General features: G+C 38.6%; 1 protein-coding gene across 4 annotated transcripts; it reads right to left on the bottom strand.

Moving 5' to 3' along the window:
* Window positions 1-287: 287 nt before the first annotated feature.
* CRYZ (crystallin zeta) lies at window positions 288-21,956 on the bottom strand. 4 transcript variants are annotated; one of them, XM_036445624.2, is made up of 9 exons: window positions 21,852-21,956; window positions 16,318-16,441; window positions 14,592-14,744; window positions 10,257-10,420; window positions 7,721-7,772; window positions 3,044-3,193; window positions 1,941-2,042; window positions 1,592-1,687; window positions 288-1,146 (listed from the first exon to the last, which is right to left on the bottom strand). In XM_036445624.2, the coding sequence occupies exons 2-9, from the start codon at window positions 16,426-16,428 to the stop codon at window positions 985-987; spliced, it is 990 nt and encodes a 329-aa protein (XP_036301517.1). In that variant the 5' UTR covers window positions 16,429-16,441; window positions 21,852-21,956; the 3' UTR covers window positions 288-984. The 4 variants fall into 4 exon arrangements, with proteins under 4 accessions (XP_036301517.1, XP_045440418.1, XP_036301518.1 ...); XM_045584462.1 differs by lacking the exon at window positions 21,852-21,956 and adding an exon at window positions 21,709-21,727; XM_036445625.2 differs by lacking the exon at window positions 21,852-21,956 and adding an exon at window positions 19,123-19,172.
* Window positions 21,957-21,964: the final 8 nt, after the last annotated feature.

Raw genomic sequence — 21,964 nt, 5'->3', positions numbered from 1 at the left:
TACAACAGATAAGAGGTTGTGTTCACAGGAAGAAAAACCAAGACAGAATTAACAACCAAACCTCATTCATTTCCTTGGACATAATGTTGATGGCAAGATTTCTAAGCAATCACTTCTTTAGTTTAGATAAAGACTTCCAGCACAGAACTCTGTTAGAGTGGGACCATTAGAAGCTATGTAAAAATGAAGTAAGGCAAGTAAAATACACAAACTAAATAAGCACAGTTTTTAATTTCCCACAGAATCAATGCAGGTTACCATGTTATGAAAACAAAAGCAGATCATTCTTAATATGTCAAATTTGTTTATTTATTTAAAAAATATATATGACCCCTGTCACACAAACAGATAATTCTAAATTTAATTTGAAAACAAGTCAGCCAAGAAATATCTATCTGGAGACTATGCACCTAGGATCATATTACACCAAAAAAAGGCTACTGTCCCAGAATGTACAGAGTACCGGTAATCAATCATAACATAGTAGATGTTCTAGTATTTTGATAAATATTGGAAAATTAATAAATATTGTTTATCTGTCCCTTCCAGATAAAATTAGCTTGGACAAGGGGTCTTGTTTAGTCCCCAAAATCTGCAGCATTCAATACAGTTCTGGGCTAATCAGAGATGAAAGAAACATCCTAAGAAGAAGTAGGCTTGGAAATCAAGCAGTCTTATTTCCAATTAGCATGTTTTAATAAAAAATATGAAATTAATGATAAGGTAACAGGAATATCTATAACGCACCCCAATGTCAATGACCACAACATTCTACTTCCTACTATGATTGCTTGATTACAGCATAAAGAATATTGTCAGCTATAACATATACTGTGCTCCAGTGCCCAGTATATCTAAGGACAAACCTTTTGAATATAAGAAATTCAATGAATTAAATGAATGCCAATTAAAGCAGCAATAGTGTAAGTAAAACTGGGATAAGAGACCTCTAATTACATAGGAAATACATGAGGGAATTAATTATTACATGACAAGAATCATTTTTCCAGTAGCCCCACTGCTATGGATGATGTTTTCATGAGCCTGGACCGCCTTCTCCAATGGATACTGAGAACCTATTACAGGTTTCAACCAACCAACTTCCATTCCAGCTTGAAGAGCTGCTGCAAATTGCCGAAATTCTTCCTAAAGTGAAAGAAAAGGTTTTTTGTTTTTGTTTTTTTGGTAGAATAACATATGAATTGATTTTCAAAAGCGTTAAATATTTTCAGAATCTAAAAAAGCATTGAGAGTTTCTTACAAATGTGTGGCTTTTGTCAACTTATCCAGAATTACAGAAAAAGAGCCTTATAATAGGGTAGCTATAAGTCCAATTTGTTTGAGTCAATATCATATTACAAAATACAGTTCTGAAGTGATTACGAATAGTATCTTCTTTCTCCGCAAAAGTGTCCTGACTTGGAAAAAAATGATATTGCCAACCTAGTTATCTACTGATGACTAAGCCTTAATGCACACATATGTTAAAAAAAAAAATTAAATTTAACATCTACTTAAACTTTCAGCCTGCCTGACTAGGCAAACTGACCAGTGTTTAAGTTACCAAAATCAAAATGACTTCTTTTCCTACCTGGGTTGATGAATACATAGCAACTCCAATTATACTAGATTCCTTTGCCATGGTGTCCCGGGGGTTTATTTCGATAGGACCTCTGCTGCCAACAATCTATTATGAAGAACAACATACTTACAGTTAAAGATAATTGCAAAACTAGAGGCCCGGTGCACAAATTTGTGTACAGGTAGGGTCCAGCTAGAAAAAGGAGGGGCAACAGGAATTTGGCCAGCTAGCCCCGACCCCTGGTCAAACTCCCCGTCAAACTCCCAAAGGGACAATTTTCATATTAGCCTTTTATTATATAGGATATTGTTAAATTATGACAAAACTTCAAAGTGGTTAAAAAAAGAGAAATACTTACTATTACTCGTCCTCCATATGAAAGAAGATTCAAATCATTACTAAGATTTACGTTAGCTAACATTTCAAGAATAATATTAATTCCTTTTTCGCCAACAGATTTCTATATAAAAGAATGCAAAATAAGTTAAGAAAGCAAGTAAAAAAAATCTATAAAAGTTATAATTCTCCCATGCATTGCAAAAATGTGTTTTAAACGATATAAGCTACAAGACCTCATGGTCCTAAAACTAGATTACTGCAAAACAAAATATCTTCTTAAAATAAATGGCTGTTTTTCAACTTTGTAAACACTCTTGGAAATTGATTCCAGGAGTAAATATTTCATTAATTGTAGGTTTCCTAGACATATAACAAAGGAGTGCCTTTACTCATTTTTGTGGTAAGTTAATTTAATGGTAATAAACTCTCACTCATCATTTCCTTAGTTTGTAATGGCCTAGTTTACAAGTAATCAGCACCTAGAAAACTCTAATTCTTTCTCAATATGAGCAAGTAATTTGAGGGTTAGCAAAGTAATCAGTGTTTGGTAAACTGCTACTAGAGCACAAATGGAGAACTTCAGAATCTGCTTGAATTCTATTGTAGCAAAGGAACATATGCAAGAACTCATTAAATGCTACCTCACTGCTTTGGAGGAAGCAGTGATTAGTCCTCCAAATTTTGGAGCCCAAAGCATCCAGTTAACAAATAAATGTTCTTTCCTAGGCCAGAGAGATCAAGTTTGTAATCTTAGGATACTTCACCTTCCATGAAAAATTTATACCAATAGAAATTATATTAATAAAACCTCACAGGTGCAAATATAGAACTGTGTATTTACTTAAACTGTGACTGGCATTAAACTCTGATAGGTGGAAGACTTGAGAGGCTAAATTTTATTTGGCAAACATAAGACAGAAATAAGAGAAAGTTTAAAAACTGGACATCTCTGCTTTTTATAATAAATTAAAACATTAAAACATACAGAGGGGGGAAAACAAAAACAGGCATTTAAAAAAAGAGGTAAAAAACTTTAAGAGATAGTTAAAAATAACTTATAAAAATGTATAAGTCTCCCAAAAAACAAAATTTTACTTTTATAAAACTCTAGAACAATTTTACCTTAATTTTATCAATATAATTAACCTCTCTGTGATTAAACACTTCATGGGCTCCATTTCGCAAAACGATGTTTTTTCCTTCCTCAGTACCAGCTGTGCCCAAAACCTTTAAGCCATAAGCTCGAGCAATTTGGCATGCTGCTAGTCCTACCTGAAAAACGAAATACAACACAGTGGTTTTATTTATTCTTTTTAGAGGGAGGGTGCACATTTTTTATTTGTCAATTACAGCTCACATTCAATATTATTTTATATTGGTTTCAGGTGTATAGCCTAGTGGTGAGATATATGACAATTTATGTAGTGATCCCCCAATAAGTCCAATATGCACCTGGCACTATACATAGTTATTACAAATACTGTATTATTGATTGTATTCCCTATACTATACTTTTCATCCTCAAGACTATTTTGTAAATACCAATTTGTACTTCTTAATCCCTTTAGCTTTTTCATCCAGCCTCCTAAATCCCTCCCATATGGCTACCATCAGTTTATACTCTTAACCCAGTATTTTTAGATTCTTTGCATCCTTGCAAACATTTGTTAAGTATCGATAATGAAGGTAAGGTTTTTCTAAGTCCTATTCTATTATTTAAAAAGTTCAAATATAAATGAAGAAATAAGAACAATAGGTAACTTTTATTGAGCATTTATAATATGCCAGGTTCCACACTAAATATATGTGTATCATTTTGCTTTCATCCTCACAAGAAGCCCATCATACAGACTGATTATTATCCCCAGTCTACAGATAAGAAAACTAAAATTATAAGATGTAAGTAACTTGCCCAGGTCACAGGGATAGAAACAAGAGCTGGACCAAATCAGACTGCAAAGCTTGAGTTTTTAACCAATGCATTAAAATGTTTACTTAGTTTTGTGCAAAGGTACAGGGTTTAGAGATAATCAAAATATGTTCACAAACTTCATACTTTAATTACACATATAAAAATACTCTATAATAAATGTAAAGGCTGTACCATTTAAGTGGAAGAGACAGATACATGGTCAAATTAATTTACTCATCTATATGATAAACTCTTATTGAATGTCTTCTATGTGCTTGGCATGGCACTTGACCCAAGAAACTAACATTCTAAAGAAGGGGGAAGATGATAAACACATAAAAACATGCTACATGAACAACATAAATTCAGAAAATAGAAAGTATGAAAAAAATAAAATAGCCTACTGGATTAGAAAGAGATAGGAAAAGGAGGCAGTTCAGTCATTAGGAAAAAGTGCTGTGAAGAGATGACACCTGAATGAAGTGAGAGACAAGCCAAGCTGAAGATCGGGGAAGCCACATGGAGAATGCTACAGGCAGAATGGTCACGGCTAACTCGGTGAAGTGTGGGGGTCTCAAAAGAAAGAGGGACAATGTGGCCTGAGGAGCAAATGGGAGATAGTGAAAGAGGCCAAAGGGGCACAGAGAGGCCAGGCACACAGGGCCCTGGGGGTAGAGGCTGGGATTATATTAAAGAACTATGCAGAACTACCAGAGAGCTTAAATCGGGTGTGATCAGATTTAGGCCTTAAAATAGAATGGGAGGGGATTGATAATTCTCAGGGGGAAAGGGGTGTCTGTGTGGGGGGTATGGAAAGAGATTGGACAAAAGTCATATACCTATGGATGAGGACAGCGGAGAGGGGGGAGAGCTAAGAGCAGAGAGTGAAGTGGGGACCAGGTGGAGGGGAGCTATGGGTGGGGAAGGAAAAACAACTGTAATTATCTGAACAATAAAGATTTATTTTTAAAAAATCACTCAAATTATATAAAAAGAAAAAAGAAGGCTTCCGGGAAACAAGAGTAGGAAGACCAGTTAGCAGCTGATATAGTGGTCAAGATTAAGAGGTGAAGCTAGCTTGCACTAATGTGGCCACACTGGAAAGAATAACAAGTTCAGAGACAATTTAAAGGTAGCACAAGGGCCTTCCTCATAGATTTTGGGATGGGAGGAAGGAGAAAAATCAAGGATGTTTCCTAGGTATTTGGCCAGATTAACTGGGTAGATTAATGGGATAAGGAAGATTAGAGAGGATCAAGTTTGTGAAAGCGTCAATAATTCACTTTGAACATGCTGAGTTGTATATTGCTCACCTAACTGGTGACATTCAGTAATCAGCTCAATATGGGTATGGACTGGAAAGAGTTTTGAGCTGGAAATAATAAACCTGAGATTTATCAGTTTACAAATGGTATTTAAAGCCATAGGATTGGATGAAATCATTAGGTCGCCAAAAAAAAAAAAAAAAAATGTGCTTAAGATAAAGAAGAAATAAACATATATAGACATCAGCAATTATTCAAATTACAATACTAGGCCATATATGTTTGATTATATGCTAAATAAATGGTACAGATGAGTGTCACAAACATTTACAGCAGCATTTCTCAAACTTAACATTATTGACATTTTAGGCCAGAAAATTCTTCCCGGTGGGGCTATCCTGTGAATTGAAGGATGTTTAGCATAATTTCTGTCTGCTACCAACCAGATGCCAGAACCCTCTACCCAGATACAACAACCAAAAATGTCCCCAGACACTGCCAAATGTCCCTGAATGAGGGGCGGGATGATGCAACATCACCCTTTATTGATAACAACTGGCTTAGAGGAAGGCAAAATCATTATGGATTGGGCAGGGTAGAAAACAAGTGAAATGATAATGGAACTTAATAAAACCTGTCACAGCATCACAAGCTCGCAGGCCTGAGGTAGACCTATAAGGCATACAGGCACGATAAGCCTGAACTCAGCTGGGTTTCAACAGGAATTTGATTTAACCAAAACAAACATATGGAACTCACTGTCTGAGACAGACGTTCAATTCCATGAAGTAAACTATGGGATTATTAGCATGATCAATTTTCACTATTTAAGTTTTTAACTGAAAATTAAAAACAGCCTTTAAATAAAAACAGAGCTAATGTAACTGTTTCTCCTTAGCCTCTAACTACTTTAAAGGGGCACTCAACTGCTATTTGTTTATTCTATTCTTGTCAACAATTATACTAGCCATATTCCCCCAGGAGGTTATACAGCATTATGTACCTACACTTTTCTTCTATTTACTCTGCTGACATTATAATAGGGCACACCCCACCAAAATATCTGGATAATAGCTAGACTCATAAGCTCCACATCAGCTTAAATACACAACATAATCCCAAAGGAATTTGAATTAAACGAGGACAGAAAGTACAAACAGAAGCAAGAAAAGCCCTGTGCTGCTTCCTTCTAACGGAGCAGGGGGATCAAAAGCGCTTCACACACCAGGTCGCTGGCCTATCCCTGCCAGCGAAGGATGAACAAACTCAGCCAGCACAGAGAACAGCATGGATTTTGCCTTTAAAAAAAAATCATGGTGAAGCGACTGGGCTTTTTACAAGAGGGTAAAGGGAATAAAAGAGATTTTCTCTCCCCTATTAAAATTTCTCCCTTCTCTCCAGAGCACAAGGTGCGCTCTCTGAAAGCTAAAGTGATTTAAATAAATGTATGTTTCACAGAGCCTTTCATTATTTAGGGTTAAATTTAATTTAACCCAAAAATAGCCTCTTCAGTGAAACTAAACAATGAGAGTTCTTGACAAGATATATTTGTCATGTTTTCTCAAGCACCATAAGGAGAATCTTGGTGCTTTTTAGCAAACAGTCTGATCTGTGAAATCCTTCAGAATTGATCTATTTGAGGTACACAGGATGCTGGGTGGGAAACCTTGCAATTCATCTATCTAAAGTAACAGAGACACAATGGGCTGAATTATCTGCATTACCTGGCCCCTTCAAAGGTAAATTCACATTTTCAGGATCCCACTCATTATTCTGGAGACAATGTACCGTTTAATAGGTTACTACTTCTAACCTCTTGTCCAGAATACCTAGTGCTCTGAAAGGGTTAACCAGTTTTCCAAGGTGAGCCTTCTCGTCCTAGCCCCTTTCTGTTAAAACTGCAAAATCCTGTCTCCAAAATTTCTAAACCTCTACTCGCAAGATAGAGGTCGTATGGATTTCTTGTTCAGTTCCGACCTCAGAGCTCTAACTCTTCCTCTAAGCTCCTCAAAGACAGATTGGCAGCAGGTTTCTTGAAGAGGCTTCTGACAGCCCTTCGTCCGTGACTTCCCTAAAGAGCTTATTTCATACATCCTGAGTCCCCACTTCCCCCACCCGCCACTAGCATTGTAAGCCAGGGGTTGCGGTGTTAAGGACACAGCTGTATACTTTGCGTGGTGAATGTCATCAAAGCGCAGCAGGCAGGCAGCCGAAGGAAGACAGAGAGGACAAAGAATTTAGTGTGGCTTTTCCGTGCTGTCTGGGGCAACATATGTAAAACTTTAAAGAACTGTTTAAAATTCTACATAAGCATTCTTACAACATATGCCACCTGAAGGCAAAAACAAAGCCAGTTTATCTTGGTCCACACTCAACACAGGTGAAAAACCTAATATGATAGATATAGTTTCGATGGGGTAATCTGGTGAATTTAATAACCAAGAAATGCTAAACTAATGACAAGGAATCACCTTCAGAAGACAAAACTTATAGAAGCTTTACCACATAAAGGAAAAAAAGCTCCCCTGACTATTTTTATAAATTTGGCTTTTAAAATGAACATAAGTGTACAACCCACAAACAAAAGCTCATTTAAAAATAAACTTAAAAAAAAATACTTACTCCTCCACTAGCCCCATGAACCAGAACACTCTCTCCAGCTTTCGCACGGGCACTGCAAAAGAAAGCACAGGTTCATCACCTCACCTTAAAGCTAATTAAGCTCAGGTACTTATTATATAATTATTCTCAAGGAACTCCTACCCTCAGACCAGCTACCACTTACCCAAAGAAGAAACTCATTGTGAGATATTCTCCAGGCTCCAGAGGATCAGACAATGACTCTTCAGAGCCACAGATAAGAGAAAAACCTCAGTTCATTTATTCATTCAACACGCATTTATGGGAGTCTATTGTGTGCCAGGCCCCGTGCTGGATGCTGGAGCACCCTGTGGTCCTGTTCTGAGAGGCTGCAGCCCTTGGAGGCATGCCAGTGAAACTGCTGAAGCTAGAGGAACTGGAGTTTCTCCCTGGTTCCCACAGGAAGCACCCCAAAACAGGTCCACGATAGCCAATCTTTATTCTCTCTCTCTCTCTCTCTTTCTTTTTAAATCCTATATAATACAAGTCTAATATGCAAATTGACCAAATGGTGGAATGACCTGTTGCTATGATGTGCACTGACCACCAGGGATCAGACACTCAATGCAGGAGCTGGCCCCTTGTTGTCTGTGCTTTCCCACAGCGGGAGAGCTTCTCAGCCAGAAGCCAGGCTCATGGCTGGTGAGCGCAGTGGCATTGCGGGGAGTCTCTTCCACCTCTGTGGCAACTAAGGATGTCCTTCAGTTAGACAACCCCCAAGGGCTCCCAGGCTGTGAGAGCGCACAGGCCAGGCTGAGGGACCACCCCTCTTGTGCAAGAATTTCATGCACCAGAATTCTAGTATATATACACACCCTTTAAAAAAAAATAGTGTCCATTCAAGGAACAGATTTCCTCTTCCTTCCTCAACACAATCAGCTTCTGTTTCACAACTCTACTGAAAAGAATCTGACTAAAGTTACCAGTGACTCTTAATTGCTAAGCCAACTGCTATTTTCCAAACACATCTCACTGCTGCTTTTGACAGCTAGCTTCCCTCCTCGGAAGCAAAATCAACTACTACCCCTAGTAGCGGGTAAAGAGAGGACTCCAACCCAGGTCTTCCTTTTTTCAAAGCCCATGAACTTAACAAATGTTTAATGGACACCATAGCTTCTGGGCTTGCTTTGTCTAAGAATAACTCCTTTTGGTTCTCTTGGGACTCTGTCTCCTACCTCTGACAATACCCTTAAATGTTGATGTTCACTAAGGCTCCATTCTAACTCCACTGTTCTCACTCCCTGAGGAATTTCAATCACTTTCATCTTGTCAGCTCTCACCCACATGCTGATATCCCCAAATGTATACCTCCAGCCTTCAAGCTTCTGACTCTTTCATCCAACAGCCTGCTGAACTTCTCCATTAGGATGTCTGTCTTAGTTTCAGGACCAAAACTGAACTCAGCTTCCCTTTGAAACTTTTTCTTTTCTTTTTTTTTTTTTTTTTTTTTTTTTGTCACAGTTAAACATTACTCAAGCTAGAAAGTTAGAAGTATTCTTAAGCTTTTTCTTTGTCTCATTCTCCATCTGCAGTCAACCAAATATTCCCAATTTTACCTATAAATAGTTATCCTTTTCTCTTCACCTCTTCTTCCATGACCCTTGCGCTGGCCTGGAAGATATTCCTAGAAGACCCTCCCATCTCCGCCTTTCCTATGGTCAAATCCATTCTCCATACCGCTGATAAGCGATACCAATAATATAAGAAGATGACAATATCACTCTCCTAAATAATATGTTTCATGAATCCTCAATCCTTTACAAAACATTATGTGAGCTTTATAATCCAGCTTTTACAATCTGAAACCTACAGATGTGGTGATGACAGCTAACATTTATTGAGAGATTACTTATTCTTTCCCAGTCTTACCTTAAAATCCTCTATCCAACAAAACCACACTGCTATAGCTCTCCCTAAATACCATGTTTTCTCACACACCAACTATCCCATTGTCTAGAAAGCCCTCTCCCTTCCCAGTTCCTTCACCATGCGAATTCCCTCTGATCTTCTTCAAATACCCAGGGCATTTAATTAAAATATAGATTCTCAGGTCTCAGCTATGGAAATTGACCAGTGTCTAGGGTACTGCCCTATACTGTACTTTTAAACTGCAGCAATTAGTTTTCATGGTTGGATAACCAGATTTTCGAACCATGGCTTTAAAATAAACCACGCCTTATACCTTGCCAGGAAGACCTATGACATCACCATAGGCAATCCCTTGCGATCCCATAAATTCCTATGCACATCTTCATCATGTACTTTTGACATTGCATATAACTGTTATTTCTCTATGTCTGCCTCCCTTACTAGACTGTGAGCATCTTGAACACAAATACAGTGTTTGTTCTTCTTATCCCCAGTAATTAGTAGCAATCTCCTGAATTAGCAGTTTCCACTTCATAAAAGCTTAATGGTAACTAAATAGTACACAGATGGTAAGAAGAAAAGCAATTAATACTGCCCTCCTTTGTTGTTGCTGTATTGTCGTTGGTTGTATAGTTGACAGTGTTAGTACCTGTGAAGCAGAGCTCGGTACGCAGTGAAATAGGGGACGCCGAGGGCAGCTCCTTGTCTAAAGTCCAGCTTCTCCGGCAGTGTGTAAACTGTGTCATCAGCCGCAACAGCGAACTCTGCATAGCCCCCCGAGATCGTGCCGGTGGTGAAAACTCTGTCACCTTTCTGGGGAAGCAATAAATTAATACATGCATCATGGATTAAAAATGATATCGAAATGGGTACAGCCTCTTTTTTAATGATCCCTTCGAACTTTTTTTTAATTACAGTGTAATAAAATATAATATTAGTTGTACAACATAGGGATTAAATATTTATGTAACTTATGGAGTGAATATCCCAAACTACAATCCTTTAAATGCAACTTTATAACAAGAAATAAGTATCTATATATTGTTTTCTACATCGGGTCTCATAAAAATCATTTTAAAATACTGAACATTTAAAAATATTTTATTAATGGGAATCAGTGAGAAGAAAAAATTATGAGAAAGAGAGAGAGAAAAAAAAAAGAGGAAAGTGAACCTCCAGAACAGCATAATGATAATAATGACAATTAACCTTTATTGAAAGTGAACTGTGCTAGGTACTGTATTGTCTTATGAATATTATCAAATTTGATCAAATATTATCAGATTTGATCCCACAACAGTTTATGGGATATTTTTTATTTCCACTTTAGATTAATCCTACTGTGTAGATAAGGAAATTAAGAAAAAAAAATTCAGTAATTTGCTCAGTCTAAACAGGTAGTAAATGGCAGTTAATAAAACAATTTTCTCCAAAATACTATGGAGAAGAAACAAATATAAAGGTTTCTTCCACACGCCAACTACCTGTGCTAAATCCTTTCCATAGATTTCTTCACCCCTGCATTTCCTCCACTTGTCATGCTTACAACCAAAAGCAGGCCAGTATGCCTGGATCCTGACAGAGGATGAGCCAGGACAGGCTTCTTCACTTGCCACAGCCCAGAAACAACAAACTCTAAATACCGTAAGTGTCCGTGTGGCCCTTACTATTGAAGAGCAGATGCACCAAGGAGGGTGAGATAAGGCACTAGATAAGCATCATAGGACTGTCCAGTATGACCTGCACGTAGGGAATGAGACTGCCACTACAAACACCTGCCCTAACTTCTCTTTCTTGAAAAAAGAAATAAGCAAAACCTTAAAGCAGTAACTCTCAACATACTTAAATTTGCCCTCCAATTAAGAAGTCTGAAAAGAGAACAGCAATGTGCAGTGGGGTATAAACAAGAAAGATTCAAAAAGCACCTAGGAGTCAAAGACAAGTATTGCTGCTTAGTAGTGTTGCCTGTAAATGGTCAAGTATGACTAGGTTAAGATTAATCTTGTTTTTATTGCTTAAAAACATGTTGCATTAATTTTAACAAAATTCAAACATTTACTAAGAATCCACTATATAGAAAGCAGTACTTTGATTTCTGCAAAAGATCTTAGCAGCAAGACACTCTCTTTAATCTCAAACATCTTACACCCTAGGAAGAAAGAAAAATAAATAGCATGGAAATAATTACAAAGTAAGGTAAACATGCTGAGCCATCAAAGACATATATAAGAAAAAGAAAGGAATTATTTCTAAGTTGAGAGAACCAAGAGTACCTTTATTAAGAAGTTAATATTTGAGGTAGTTTTTGAAGGAAAGGAAAATAATTGAAACTAGTATTGGGAAGAGTCATTACGGGTGAAGGAAACAAAGTAAGTAAAGGAATAGTGGCAGGAAAAATAAAGCCAGTATTCATTCCTAATAAACAAATAGTCTAACGTATGGACTGCAATAGTTAGATAAAACGAAATAAAAGCTGGAGTGTGAAATCCCTTGAACCCATGTTTATAAGTTTCAGTTTAGTTCTGCCAAACAGAAGATTCAATATGAATAAAGACACGGAGATGAAAGATCATGGGCTATGTAGGGGAGAACAACAACAACAACAACAAAAAATTATTTACTCAGGGAGAGAAGGAATGGAGATAATCTGAATGAAAAGAGAGGTGGGAGAGAGAGCATAAAATAACCTAAGCTGTTTCAACAATACCCTAAAATCTACACTAAACAAATACAATAATTAATTGTGAAACAATCAGAATTACATTTTAGAATACACCCCTTACAGAGCAAGGACAGATTCAAAGAGGAAGGAGGGAGAGTGGTAAGGTATGTGTCTGTTATCGAAATCCAGGTAAGTGCCTACATAAGACAACCTAAACTAAACTACAGAGAGGAAGAGCAGAAAGAGAGAGAAAACAGTTCTAATAAGGGAGCACTGAGTGAGGGAAAGGAGGCAATAAGCCTAAAACCTGAGAAGTCACCAAGACAGTCATCCGAGAGAGAGGAGCAGAGATGAAGTGAGAAGACAAGCTCAGATTTAGACACCTGGAGTAAGCAGTTCTGGAGGAGGACCAAGTGGTGCCCTACATGCCCAACAGGAAAGCCAGACACACTGGACCAGTGCGCTCTGAACAGGCTTTCAGAGCGCACTGGTCCAGTGTAACTGAGGAACGGATTATTTTATTTTAAGTTACATTTGAATTTTCAGTAGCCATAGCCATTTAAATGTGGCTACCACATTGGACACCACTGGTCCGGAGCTTAGTAGCTAGCCCTATGGGGGCATCATTTTTAAAATTATATAATGTCTAACCACTATGCTATATAGCTGAACCTAACTTAATATGAAATATTGAATGTGAACTGTAATTGAAAAAGAAAAGCATTTGTTTAATACAAAATAATTTTTTTTTTTAAAAAAGGAGACTAAATATTAGGAAAATGTTCATTACCTAAGAGATTGGACATGCCTCTTTATGTAAAACCTAGAGGCCCATTGCAAGAAATGTGCAAGGGGCTCGGCCCTCACAACCTTGGCTTTGTCAGAAGGTCATCTGGAAGGTTGTCCAGATGGTTGTTCAGCTGTTCAGCCATCTAGCCTAATTAGCATATACACTTTTATTATTATGGATAGGAAATAGTTCTTTTATTTGATTAGTATTTGATTGAGTTTAAAAGACTGCCTCAATAAAAAATTTTAGAAAAATTATGCCGAAACCGGTTTGACTCAGTGGATAGCACCTCGGCCTGCGGACTGAAAGGTCCTGGGTTTGATTCTGGTCAAGGGCATGTACCTTGGTTGTGGGCACATCCCCAGTAGGGGGTGTGCAAGAGGCAGCTGATCGATGATTCTCTCTCATCGATGTTTCTAACTCTCCATCCCTCTCTCTTCCTCTCTGTAAAATATCAATAAAATATATTTTAAAAATTAAAAAAAATTTTATATTAAAAAAGAAAATTCCAAGCAAGAGATATCCATGTGATATAGAAAATGTGGGTGTACATGAGATCATCTTGAAGGTGTAAAACCCAAACGGCGGAGGTGTAAGTATGGACAGGGGAGCACTGGGCAAACCAAGATTTGAGGAGCATCCAGAGAAAGTGAAGCTTGAAAAAGGATGCTCCGAAAGGAAGTGCGGGGGAAGAACAGGAGTGATGATGTCATAGAAGCTGTAGAAAAAGTTTTTTTTTTAAGAAACAGTTAGTGACTGAGAGTGTCAAATGTCACAGAAAAGTCAAGAGAGATAATGACATAAAAGGGCCCATTAACTCCAGCCATATAGATGCTATTAGTGACATGAGCAAGAATCGTTTTAGTGGAGCGATGGGGGCAGAAGCCAGATTGCCAGGGCTGAGGAGTGGAAAGCTGTAGGCATCTGCCTGCCTTCCGTTCAGGGGCCACGTTAATCTTCTCTCTTTCAGTCCAATTTTAGATAGGTCAAAGAGTTATGAGGAAAGATGCTAGAACATGAATATGTGCTCTCTGCTTTAAAAGTCTTTTAGAAAATAAATAACAAAGCCCTGATCATAACATTTTCATTGACTCCATCACCTTTTTCTGAGTCAGAGCTCAGAAAATGTATAGTGACCTTGCAGTTTTTCATTTTTACTTATTATTAGCAGTCTCTTTACTTTATTAAGCTACATTTAGAGAAAGTATTTAAAATATGTTGGTTTGTGTATTATCAAGAGTTAGGAAATAGTATAATTTTCCCCCTTTCATATTCCTGTTAAATTAAAAGTTTCACCGTTTATTTCTGTGGGGATGTGAAGATATAGAAATGACCTTGCACTTATTCCCAACAATACAAATAAACTGGGCTGCTGGCTAAAAGATAATTTCTTTTGTTACTAGAGGAGTCCCCCAAGTGGCAAAAATGGTGTAATGGGGCCTTTTAAAGACTTAAATACAGACACATTTAAAAAGTATGTTAAAATATTTTAAGGAAAAATATTAAAATGGAAATAACAAAAAATGTAATACCTTGAAAGCAGATACATTTTCTCCAACAGCTTCTATGACCCCAGACACATCTGAACCAGGAGTATAAGGTAAGAGTGGTTTCCTACTATAAGAACCAGAGCGAATGTATGTGTCCACCGGGTTGACACCACATGCATGGACTTTGATGAGAACCTGCAAAGACAATGTACCGTATTTTCCGGCGTATAAGACGACCCCCTAATTTTACAGTTAAAACATAGGTTTAGGCCTATATTCGCTGTATAAGACTACCTCCCACTTCTGAGGCAACACCAGTTCTTTTTTTAATAGACCGCCTCTCTGACTCTGGCCAATATGAGCAGGCTTTTTACTAGAACACAGTGTAGCTTACACAGACTGTTTACACAGAGTGTTTGGGCACTATGCTAGGGCTGTCATGATTATGGGAGCTATAACACCGGAGGGGAAAACCTTGGCTTCCATGAGCTCACATTCCAGCTTTGCAAGACCATGTTAAATAAAATTCTATTAAGACACATTAAAAACATTCTGAGAAAATAGTGATGGAAATATTTGAGGGATGTGTGGCAGAGACATCTATGTGCTCATCAAATCTATTTCCTCCTCCTGGGTTCATAGGAAGAATATTGTTTCCTGGTTCATTTATAGTGATGAGTAGCCACATGACTGAGTTCTAGCCAAGGGAATGTGAACCAAAGAGATGAGAGCCACTTCCACTGACCCATAAAGACAATCCATGTGCTTCTGCCCTTTCATGTGACTCCGAAGACAAGTGCTGAAAGTGGCAGAAGAACATGATGGAGGAAGCCTGGGTCCTTGAATCACTGTTGGAGGAGAGTGACTCACCAATATTTTAGAATTCTGGAATTTAGTGAATAATAAATAATTTTATACTGTTGACTCATTGAGATTTTGAGTTTACTGCTATTATACAATAGAAACTTACTTTATCTTAACTAGTACAAAATTACTTTTGCTGTCAGAGTAAGGGAAGGCATTTGAAAGGATGTTGTACTTGCACTAGGCATTAAAGAATCACTAGAAATTCTCTGGGATTTGGAGAAAACTGATATTTCAAGTTAAAGGACTATTATGTGCAAAGACAGAAGGAATGAAAAGGCCTACGGGAGAAACCGGGTAAAGCTTGATGTTGTTACAGCACAAGCTATTGAAAAGGAGCGATAAGAGATAAACCTATAAAAAATGGGTTTTGGCCAAATTGTAAAAACTCTCAGAAGACCTGCTAAGGAAATTAAACTCAGGAACCATGGAAGGTACAGTAATAAAAATACATAATCTTTATCAAAAAGGTATATTGTTAAAGTTATTGGAAATGATTAAGCACTACTTTTAAATTCTCTTGAAGCATATGTGAAAAGCAAACATGCAGGAGAAAATGGGTTTCCTATTGTACACAAAATAAAAATTGGGAAAGTTTGTAAAAGAATAGCTATTTAAAACTACTTATGACTCCATTCAGAAAAATCCAACTATTGCACTGCATAGATGATTGTGATCCTCTAAAAACACTTATAACAAGATGTTATTCCTTTTCATATATCTGCTACACTAATTATCAGAATTACATTATCTTTGTCAGAGATCATAGATGTAAACAATGTAAACTTTGTCCTAATTCAATGTCTTCATAATCATTGTGAGTCTGCTTCTTTTGAATATTAACTTAATGTGCTAGAGACTCATACTCTGTAATTTTTGACTTTTTAAAAGTTATTATTTCCACCTGGTGGTCTTTTGGAATTGGTACTGCAATATCCGACTGGAATTTCAGCACGTCTGGTCCACCAAATTCAAAAACTCTAATAGCTCTCATCAACTTCTGTCCAGTTGCCATGGTGATCTAGAGACTAAGAAAAAAAAATATTAATGTATTTTTCTATTGTATCTAAGCTATCACTATGTCCCCCCACCACCACCCGGGGGTTAGATCAAACAATTTTTCATAACAATTTAAATCACAAGATTACTACTGATCTCATTTCATGTTTAAACAACTTTCATCTCACAAATCTCAGCTACAAAGCAAAATGTTACTTCCTGTAGAGATTCAATGCCTTCAACAAGGGAATCAACATGCACACAAAAACATCTGGATAGGTATATCATCATGAATATCATAAGCGTCCTTGTGTGTAAGCGTGGGCTGCAACATCTTGGGCATTTTAGAAGTTCATGCAATTTTTTAATATTAGATAGATCTTCTCTTATTAGATTATTATTTCAAATACATAAAGAAATACAAAAGATACAATAAGCACAATCACCTGCCACCCACCTTTAACAAGTCTTAACATTTTAAAAACCTAAAACATTATAGATATCACTGAAGCCTCCAGTACCCATCCCCAAACCCACTTCTGTCCCACCCTTCCACAAGGTAATGAGGTAACTATTACCACAAACTCAGTGCTCATCTTCCCCAGGCATGATGTTATCTCATTACTACTTGCGAATGCATTGCCAAGCAATATATGCTATTGTTTTTGCATGTTTTCAAACTTTGTTTAGGTTAGATTGCACTGTACTTCATTCTGCAACCTGCTTTCTGCTCTTAGCATTACGTTTTTGGTATTTATGAATGCTAAAACACTTTGCTTTATGAAGTTCAGTCAATTTAACAAAGGAGGAAAAACATTAAAAACTAAAAACACTGCCATCTTTTATAAATTACAAGGGAAATTTACAGTTAACCTTTCTGGCCTACCCCTGCTAACATTAAGATGAAAAGAAAACTTAAAGTTTTAAAACAGAGTTGCAGAAACTAGAACTTGAGATGAAAGAATTCAGACTTTCCTTGAATGGAAGTTCAACACAGGGCTACTCAGAACAGAGTCCATGCTGACTACAAAATGTCATCCCATGTATGGAGGGAGGGCAGGAATGGAGAGGTCAATGGGAAAAAAAGAGGAGACTTACGTAATACATTAAACAGTAAAGAATTTAAATTAAAAACAACAACAACATTCTTTTAGTGTTCTTAATGGAAAGCTCTAAGTATAATTAGTCAAAAGTTGCATCATTGAAAAACCTTTATATTTAAAATGATTTAACATAGTACCCAGCACAGAGAAGAAAGGAACACTTCCATTGCTGAAAGGTTGTTTAGCAATGATATATCCCGAAGGACAACCCTCAAATAAAAGGGGGCAGAAGCAGGCAAAAGGCACAAATTTAAGAGCCTGGTGGGGTAGCTAAGCAGTCCCTGAAGGTGAGAAGACCTGAGCATAGACTACTTACTCCACAGCCTCACTACTGTATTTCCATCTTCACTTAAGCTGAGTATTTCTTAGACAAAAATAATTATTAAAAAAACAAAACAAAACAGGAAAAAAAAGATCGCCTAGATCAGAGTTTACCATTCTCAAAATAAGAATACCACTTTCTTTCTTCCTTTCTGCCTTCAGCAAGGTGTTAGGGAAAGTGTGGGTTTTGAAATCTGACAGTTCTTAGCATGAACCCCAGCTCTATCATCCACTAGCCATGGAGTCTTGGGCAGGGCAGCCAAGTGTTTTGAGCCTCTTAATCTGAAAACTTTTACTGTGCTAGAGACATGGCAAGCACCAAGTACGGAATCTGGCGGAGGTTTACTCCTATGTATAGAAGACACCATTATTCCTTTCCCATCTATTTCCTCCTTTCTAATTTCTTATTAATGAAAACATTCTTGATTCTATTAATTCTATAATCACCATTGATTTACTATAATAATATTTACATGGATTCTGGTTGTAAAACCAAGTCCTTAGCCCCAGAGTTCAGAGAGTCTAGAGAATGGTTTAAGCTAAACATTAATACCAAATATTGGTCATTATTCATGCAACATGTTTTTTTGTTTGTTTGTTTTTAGCATCAACCGTTAGGGAGGCTCTGTACTAAACTCAGAAAACAAAGGACTGAGAGAAAATGCCTTGGCCCCTCCCCATTCCTGCTCACTCCCACTCCCTCCCATGTTCACACACACTGGCTAAGATTTGTAGCGCTTTTTCCACTTCCAGTATCTACTCACTTCTACCTATTCATTTCTTTCATGCACTCGCATTTATCTTTTCACCAACAGACATCACTATTATCCTCAAAAAACTGTAGCAATAATAAAAGCAAAATTACCCTGAAATAGAATCTGTCAAAAATATCTAGCACGTACATTTTTCCCCTCCACATTTTGACATTTTCTAAATTGGGAGAAAAGAACAAAGTAAGGAGGAGACTCATCCTTAATACTGGATTTAGAAGATACCCTGCTTCGTCCAAAACTATCACATTATCCTGTGGTGCCGGTAAGGAGACAGGCATGACCTTGACAGTTCTGTTTTCCACTTTGCTTCTGGCCATCTTATTTCCCGCTGAGCTTTTGCCACTATGATTGATCAGGCTCTAGTCTGTACTCCTTGCCTTTGAACACCCTCAGCTACCCAAAGGATGATGATCTACTTCATAATACAGTGCTATGTCAGAAGGTATAATAAAAAGAATGCAATAACACAAGGCACAAATAGAAATTGTTATAATTCTTAAGCCCCCGCAATACCTTTCTTCTTCTCAAAAGCACATCTTTCGTGTCCATTGATATAATTATTTCTACAATAGGAAGAGAAGCAATGGTTACTAAAACCAGCACTTAATTGTATGAAAAGGTGGAAATAAAACCACCATCCATATTATGGATGAGAAACTACTCCAAGAGGCACACACAGAGATAAAGGTAGAACTCAAGTAATATGTCCTAAATTTTGTTGGATGCTTTTATTTTCTTACTATACAATCCTTTTCCTCTCACTTTTTAAAATGTTTGCAGAGAGGACCCTTAATTTCTTAGGAATGTACTGTATTATGATGATAGTGAGACAGACTATGAGAGAAATATGAAATTTGGCCCAACCGACGTGGTTTAGTGGTTGAATGACAATCTTTGAACCAGAAGGTCATGGTTTGATTCCCAGTCAGGACACATGCCCAGGTTGCAGGCTCAATCTTAAGTGTAAGTGTGCAGGAGGCAGCCAATCAATGATTCGCTCTCATAATTGATTTTTCAATCTCTCTTCTGCTTCCTATCTCTCTGAAGTTAATATATATATATATATATATATATATGGCCCGGTGCATGAAAATTCATGCACCAGAGGGCAGCCCCTGCTTTGAGTGTCTGCTCCCTCCAATTTACAAAGTCCCTCTGCCCAGCCTGCCCCCTCTTACAATCCAGGAGCCCTCAGGGGTGGGAGGCGACCCAGGCAATCAGGTGAAGGTGATACCCACATCACATTCTGCTGCTGCCACTGCTGGCAGCACAAGCTCAGCCAGCCCTGGTTACCTGAGCCTTGGGTGGCCCTGGGTGGCCATGTAGCTGCCATCCAATGCTTGCCTGTGCCTAGGGCAGCCCTGGGGGTTGGGGGGCTGGGGGACTGATAGGACTGGGAGACTCCAGAGGCAGTGATCTTCTCCATGCAACACTTGAATCCATTAGGTTTAAATGAAAAGTAACGGGGCAGAGAAAATGTTAGAAATCTACCGTATTTTTCGGACCATAAGACGCACTTTTTTTCCCCCCAGAAGTGGGGGGAAAAAGTCCCTGTGTCTTATGGTCCAAATATAGTTTTTTTACTTGCCCGGCTCTGTGTGGTCTCTGTGTGCTTGCCCGGCTCTAAAATGGTTCTAAATGCTGCTGTTTACTTTACAGGGTTGATTACATGTGTTTATGACTGTGATGTTGGGTTTTAATGCACATAAAATATTTTAGGACACTATTTGTTTCAGAATCTTTTTTTCTTCATTTCCCTTCTCTAAAAACTGGTGCATCTTATGGTCCGGAGCGACTTATGGTCCGAAAAACACGGTATTTTAACATGGTCAATTTACAAAGCCAGAGCAAAGGCACATTATGAGAGAAAAACAGAAGTAATATTAATTAAAAATTTTAGGCAAGAAATAAAAAACAAAACAAAATCTTGGGAATATAATCATTATATAACTAGAGACCCAGTGCAAGAGATTTGTGAACTGGGGAGGGGGGGAGTTGGGGAGTGGGCCCAGCCCCACAGTTCAGCCTGCAATCTCTTAACAGTCCGGGACCCCTCAGGTTATGTCCGCCTACCGGCTTAGGCCTGAAACTCCCAGGGTTGAGTGTCAAGGGAGGGTTGGGCCTAAAGCAGCAGACATCCCTCTCACAGCCCTGGACCACCTCGCTCTTTACTGCCTGTTTCCTTACCCCCTTGCTCCTTACTGCTGGCTGAGGGGCACTCCCCTGAGCCCACTGACCACCAGAGGGCAGCCCCTGCTTTGAGTGTCTGCTCCCTGGTGGTCAGTGTGCATCATAGCAACCAGTACTTTGGCCCTTAGATCAATTTGCACATTAGGCTTTTATTATATAGGATATAGGACAGGGTGTTAGGGTATGTGCCCAATTTACTGCTTCATCCCCATGGAGGGGATTACAGGAGGGAGCCAATCAATTATTTACTCTCATCATTGATGTTTTTATCTCTCCCTCCCTTCAATACAAATACATACAAATAAAATTTAAAAAAGAATGACTCATGTAAGCCTATTATTTTTTATTCCTAACCCAGAAGAAATTTTAAAAAGTTATAAGTGGACAAGGATAAGTCCCTTCCTGGCTGTGACCTTGGCGGGTGGGCTCAGGCCAGGACCTGGGAGCTCACTTTGGGGCAGGAGAGGGGGGGGGAGGAATTACTGAGGGACAATTCTAACCCCTCCTCCACTTTCCCCACCCCCAGGCTCTCCGTGGGAAGGTGAGAAGGCGGAATACCTCCCCTGCAGCCTCAGGGAGCTCAGCTCCGGGTGGGGTTTGCTGCTGCTGCTGACCAGGCCTTCCCCCAGCCACTCCACTAGCTTCGGACAGACAGTCCAAACTTCAGCCCCTCAATGGTTCAATCATTAACACCCCTCCCTGGTCAAGGCTCCTGGGGGGACTCGGTAAACAAACAACCTTGTGTTAATTTACAAAGCAAGAGCAAAGGGTGTTTTGTACTTTTTTTTTTTTTTCCTTTGAGGATTATTTTAGGTGAGCGCGATCAGAGGAAAAAGGTGAAAACAAACAAACAAACAAACGAACAAAAATGAAACCACACACTCCTCTCCAAAAGTTAAGATGGCAAACCCGCTGGGAAAGCAGGAGGAAGGGCGGGAAGACAGAGGAGCTCGGGAACTTGCATTTGCAGGGACCGGAGACAAGCCAGCTCCCAACGAGCGCCCGGGAGGCGCACAGCCCGAGCCTCTCGGGCGCTGTTTGAAACCACTTACCGGTTCTAACGGGGGGGACTAAACCCGCCAGGGCTCGCCAGACTCTGCAGAAGAGGAGGCGGGCCTGGCCGGCTTCTGCGATTTCCCCCGACTCCCGAACGCGCGGCGCCGAG

The sequence above is a fragment of the Pipistrellus kuhlii genome, unplaced genomic scaffold (genome assembly GCF_014108245.1).
Source record: "Pipistrellus kuhlii isolate mPipKuh1 unplaced genomic scaffold, mPipKuh1.p scaffold_m20_p_2, whole genome shotgun sequence".
Lineage (NCBI taxonomy): Eukaryota > Metazoa > Chordata > Mammalia > Chiroptera > Vespertilionidae > Pipistrellus > Pipistrellus kuhlii.
Note: the sequence above shows the minus strand (reverse complement) of the source record. Positions and strands in the feature narration are given on the sequence as shown.